The 6,078-nt window shown below is 39.4% G+C and overlaps 1 protein-coding gene across 1 annotated transcript in view; it reads left to right on the top strand.

The window, feature by feature from the left end:
- Positions 1 to 480: 480 nt before the first annotated feature.
- LOC109487859 (apolipoprotein(a)-like) overlaps positions 481 to 6,078 on the top strand; it is a 36,726-nt gene continuing 31,128 nt past the window's right edge. The window contains exons 1-2 of the mRNA XM_019791959.1: positions 481 to 707; positions 4,181 to 4,228. Coding sequence (XP_019647518.1) covers positions 662 to 707; positions 4,181 to 4,228 — 94 coding nt within the window. The 5' untranslated portion in view covers positions 481 to 661. The remainder of the gene's footprint in view (positions 708 to 4,180; positions 4,229 to 6,078) is intronic.

Genomic DNA, 6,078 nt, shown 5'->3' with positions numbered 1-6,078 from the left:
TATATGACGTACGAGGTTCCTGTTTAACCCATTTTTTGACAAACAAAAGTTAATAAATGTCAGATTCTATTCACGGAGGTCAGCATGATGAAGCATGTTTATGACATGCCTTCACGTCCCAAAATTCAATCACACAAAACCTCTTCACAAATTAAACGCACTCCAATGAGATACCATAAAACCATTAGACATTTAGATAACTCTGCAAATTCTAAAGAAAAGGTGACGGAGGTAAATATTTTCTTTTGTCACCAGCAAACATGTTATTTCACCAATAAGTGTGTGAGTTATGGCATGTACAGGCCCGATAATACAAGATGCCGCTAGTTATACAATGGCTTGATGTTGGTAACAACAGCTAGTATCATTCCCTGGTAACACATCCTTCGTATCTGATTCGCTATCTTTGTTTGCCGTAAGGCCCGGGTACCCTCTTGACATTTGCCATGTCACCAAAGGACGTGGTAGCTAAGGTATATCTGAACCACATGTGTGGTTATTGTTAATCATTAGACTCAGTGTTCTCAGGGAGACATTTTGGCTTAGTTCAAGCACCTTGCAGTGTCCCCAACAGATCGTGAACAGTGAAGAAAGCGTATTCTCCTGACCCAAACGTCACTAGGGATATTTTCTTGGAGAAAGATCGCGTCTGTGATCAAGCATGGCGCCAGCCAGTTCGTTCCTAGCGGCTTTGGGGCTTATGGCAGGTAGGTGATATTCATCATGGCTCCCGCCATAGTATTATAACCTGTCTACGTCTACGTCTACATTCTCAGAGCCAACCACATTGAAGTATTGAAAAACCGTTACATTTTAAAGCCGACGTTTTGTGTACATGTATGTCAAAGTGTTGAGAAAAGTGGGATCGCTATGTAAGCTACTCACTCACTATGTAAGCTACACCTGTTCAATAACTGGTGCCATGTTGCATTACCACCTATCTACGTCTACGTACGAACATTCTCAGAGCCAACCACATGGCAGTACTGAAAAACCGTTACATTTTGAATCCGACGTTTTGTGTGCATGCATGACAGAGTGTTGTGAAAAGTGGGATCGCTATGTAAGCTACACCTGTTCAATAACTGGTGCCATTGCATTACCACCTATCTACGTCTACGGGATGTACGTACGAACATTCTCAGAGCCAACCACATGGTAGTACTGAAAAATCGTTACATTTTGAATTCGACGTTTTGTGTGCATGCATGACGAGAAAAGGGGATCGCTATGTACATGTAAGCTGCACCTGTGCAATAACTGGTGCCATTGCATTACCACGTACAAACATTCTCAGAGCCAACCAGTGTAGTACTGAAAAACCGTTACATTTTGAATCCGACGTTTTGTGTGCATGCATGACACAGTGTTGTGAAAAGTGGGATCGCTATGTAAGCTGCACCTGTTCAATCTTTTAGTAGCAAACACCTTGACACGTTAGTTGTTTCTTTGCACAAACACGTGCATTCCTTTTCAAAGATGTTGATACCTTAATCTACATACATTTAACACACATTACAGTCTTGACCTGCCATGTACTTGGACCACTTCTTGTGGGTGTAGTTCTTGTATTGCTTCTAGACCGCACTTAGTCTTATTTCAACACAATATATTATAACTACTTATTAGATATATTTGAATTATCCTTAACCTTCTATATTAATGTATTTTCACTTGTTGTTATTGACTATGTAAATTTTGATGTTGTATATTGTGTTTTTGTATGGGGGAGGGCAACTTGTCAAGGTGTGTATGCACCTGGTTTGCCCTCCCTTTCACTTTGTGAAAGATGGAAATAAACAAATAAACAAATACATGGGCAGGGGGTAAATACTCTCCTTCGTAATAGAATGAATACAGCAGAGGATGTTGTGTACCCTAATGTTAATAGAGAATTAATTCCGCAGTTTTCAGAAGGACTGTCTGTGATAAGTGTGTGTCCAGCTGGCACCTTTCTGTGTGTATCTGTGCTACTGTGCTCTTTTTCCCGTTTAACCTGTTCATCTAGAAGCCAGTCAATTGCCAAAGTAATGTCCATATATAGCTAGACATATAACCACATCAATACTAGTACAGCTGCTGTATTACAATATGCCTAACAAGAGTTCCACGATCTCATACCTTCGCCAAATGATGTTAACCCTTGCGGGTGACGAATTATACAATTTAATCATTGATTTTGTAAATAAGAGCCTCATTTGCATGGATTATATCAGTTGATCATATTCTCCATCCAATGACAGCCTTATCATAACAAAAAGGCTATTGTAGCACTTCCTCATAAATTATGCAAATCAGGTCAAAATTTGAATAAATTATATTTATTGATGTTCACCTTCACTTAACTTCCAAATGTGGCAAGTATGAAATTCGGGGTGCAGCAGTTACAACTATGGAATTATAAGAATTTGCCATTAATTATGCAAATTAGGTCCTCATTTACATAATCTATATCCTCAGATGTTTTTCTCGTTCTCAAGTAGATGTCACAAGTGTTTCATAGTTCTATTATCGAACAAAGCAGATTTATAGAATTTCCTCATTAATTATGCAAATTAGCTCCTGATTTGCATAATTGCCATCTGATTATGTCCAGCATCACTTCAACTACCTACATACCAAAAATCACGACAATACGTCAACCGGTTCTTGAGTTATCGTCCTTCAATTTTTTTTTCAACAAATGCTCCTGCAGTTCTAGAACAAGGCGCTAGGGGACCCAAACTCATGTCACGTCTTCCCTACCCCAAGAGCTATCTACCAACCAAAATTCATGACCCTAGCATGTCCAGAACATGAGATATCAAAACCGGAAGTTCAGCTGCAGTACCTAGGAAAGCCGCAAGGGGGCCCAAAATCTAATCATTTCTAGGTCTCATGAAGACCTACCCACCTACCAAGTTTCATTCCAATCCATCCACTGCTTCTCGAGTTATCTTGCTAAACCACACACACACAAACACACCCACCCACACACACACAGACAAACGCTACTGAAAACATAACCTTCTTGGCGAAGGTAATTATAGCTAGCTCGGAAAACTTGAGAACACTAAATGTGGCACTCGATGTGTTTCACATTCGAGAAGTTTTTTTTTTTAAGTTTTTTCCCCAAAGAAGTCTCTAAAATACGAACATCAGCTTTTTATGAACAGTTTTTTTTCCTTAGTTCACAGAATGTTTGGAAATGACAAAGTACGTAGTGCCAACCACCGTGTCTCAGGGATGTTTCATTTCACAATGTTTAGGAGGAGACGGTAATTCAAAAACAAACGCCTCTTCCTTCTCTCCCTTTTGCTCATTTCAGTATGCCCATCTCCAATGTCTAAAAATTGTTTTCAACTTGAGTGTGACCTTTCTCAAAGGAGTGATAGTTAATATCTTTCACCTTTGCTTCGTAGATGCTTTGTCATAATCCAGTAGATTTGTAAACGCAGGTCAAATTATTATTACCTAAGAGAACGACCCTTAAACTCGTCAGCTCGGTACAGAGGTCACCTCACAAGGCAGTAAACAACGCGTACGCCATCTTTAGGCCACAGCAAGTAATGTTTATGGATGACATCTACGCGCGCATTAATTTTCGCCACATTTTGGAAAGAAAAAAAAGAAATTTTGTTGCCCTCTGACAGTGTGTCAACATACACGTACATAGTGTACTAGTAGAGTTGCGATACATGTAAATAACATGCATGCTCATAGTAAAACGTTGAACTTTATTCCAACACACAATTTACAGAGAGATCAAATTTTCAGCGACCACTGTCGCCTTCATCAGGATAATTAATGACCAATCACTTCACAACGTGGTCTCGCGAGAGTTACGGCCTACAAAGACGTGACCTTATTCACACGAGACTTTATAAGGTCACGTGTTTTTAAACCGTAACTCTCGCGAGACCACGTTGTGAAGTGATTGGTCATTAATTATCCTGATGAAGGCGACAGTGGTCGCTGAAAATTTGATCTCTGTAAACTGTGTGTTGGAATAAAGTTCAACGTTTTACTATGATTACTACCAACACAGATGAACTTTCATGATAACATGCATGCTCCTACATAGTATTCGCGTGCTTGGTAGTAATATTTCTGCCTACGTTGACTCACGTACTACGTGTTCTGTTGTGTCTCACTCATTCAGTACTAGAGACCATCATGTTTTCTCTGCCGTTCCTACTAGTTACCTACATGTCCATGTGTGAGGCCCAGGGGACGCAATCCTTCATAGGTAAGTCCTTGTCTTTATAAGTGTCGGTGTCTTCTAGACTCTACGCAGACTACATTATATAGCACTTCACTCAACTACAAGATCGCTGCTGTTCTGTTGACAGCAAATGCGTCATTTGAAGCCCCACCGTTTCATATCATATATAGTGAAGGCATTTGACTCTTCATACGTACTGGTATATGTTAAATCGTACATACTACTAAGGGTAGACTTGAATCTAGGATTAAATACTTGTTGAAGGTAGTCTATTACCCCTATAAATGAACCACTCTATTGTCCAAGCATTGTCTTTTTCGACATATAAATTATACGTTATTTCATTATCAACTACACATGACTTGTAGAGTGTTTTTAACATCGTTTCCCACCCTCAGGTTAGATAATTAACGCCCCACGTTCTGACCCGTAAGAGTCCCGACAGATTGGTTGACCATAAACCCACAGTGAAGTGTCGCAGGTGGGGCAAAATCAATCTTAGGAGCAGTTCAGACCTGAGGCCCAGGAAAAGGTTTCCCCAAAAACAGCCCTAAGGCCACAGCAAGTAAATTTTATGGATGACATCCCCCGCAGAGTCCAAATCTAATGCGAGCGGGCGAAAAAAAAACAAGGAAATAAATTTCATAAAATAAAACAGCAAGTAAAAAAAACAGCAAGTAAATTTTATGGATGACATCCTCCGCAGAGTCCAAATCTAATGCGAGCGGGCGAAAAAAACAAGGCGGGCCAAAAAAAAACAAGGTTCCTACATTTTAAAATTTTGACTCAATCATTGTACAAATGGTTTTGATTCAGTGGGAACATCACATATACACAGCCAACATCACATATCACTGCATCAAAGTAAGAAACAGAGCCTTTTCTTGTCTCCTCTCTTCATAGTTATCTGCCATCCACCTTCCGGCATGGCAGCAGACATCTTTGCCCATTTTCCGCATGGTGACCACTGTCAGAAGGCAACAAAATTTCTTGGTTTTTTTTCCTCCAATATCAGGCGAAAATTAATGTGCGCGTAGATGTCATCCATAAAAATTACTTGCTGTGGCCTAAGTTTCTACAAACGACAATTTAGTCCATTAGAATACTTAAAGGCGTGTTCATTAAGCTCATATATATACTATATAATATTCATGATTTTAGTTTCGTTATGAAATTGAGTGTGTAATAAGCACAGTATCGGTTGACTTGAGCATGTACGCTGTGTTATAACATACCTAAGTGAAGGCCACACCAATTTAATTTATTTGTTCTCGGATTTTTCAGAAAAAAATGAAGCGACAGGGCGAAATAAAAAAAAGATAAATAAAAACAGGACTAGGCATGCTAGTATAGCCCCAAATGGACGCCGCGCCGCGTGCCTGCGAAGCTGGTGTGTTACGCCGAAAGGCGGTTATACAGATACAGATACAGAAATGATGTCAAAGGAGCCATGAAGTCAAAACAAAAGGCTGGGCTAATGAATTTTGAAATTCTAATCAAAACATTAAGTAAGTAAAGTAAGTAATCAAACCATTGCATTGATAGATGGAAAAACGTTAACTGTAACAATTAGGAAGAAAAAAGACTTTCCTTAACTGTTGGGGGCAAAATGTGAGCATTTTGTAGTTGATTCAGAACCAGAATCTTTTTTTTTTTTTTGCAAATCAGAAAAAAATGAAGCGAATCCGAGAACCAACAAGTTAAATTGGTGCGGCCTAAACTTAATAAAAAATACGCTGAAAATGACATGCGACAAGCTTATTAGTTGCTAATGATTCGCAGCTAACATAACAGGACGCCCGGGCATTTCATAAATAATGTAGCCGTTTCTGGAACGTCAGTTTTTTCAGCCCGTGTTAGGCCACACCAATTTA

The sequence above is a fragment of the Branchiostoma belcheri genome, unplaced genomic scaffold, assembly GCF_001625305.1.
Source record: "Branchiostoma belcheri isolate BF01 breed outbred unplaced genomic scaffold, Haploidv18h27 scaffold9, whole genome shotgun sequence".
NCBI lineage: Eukaryota > Metazoa > Chordata > Leptocardii > Amphioxiformes > Branchiostomatidae > Branchiostoma > Branchiostoma belcheri.
Note: the sequence above shows the minus strand (reverse complement) of the source record. Positions and strands in the feature narration are given on the sequence as shown.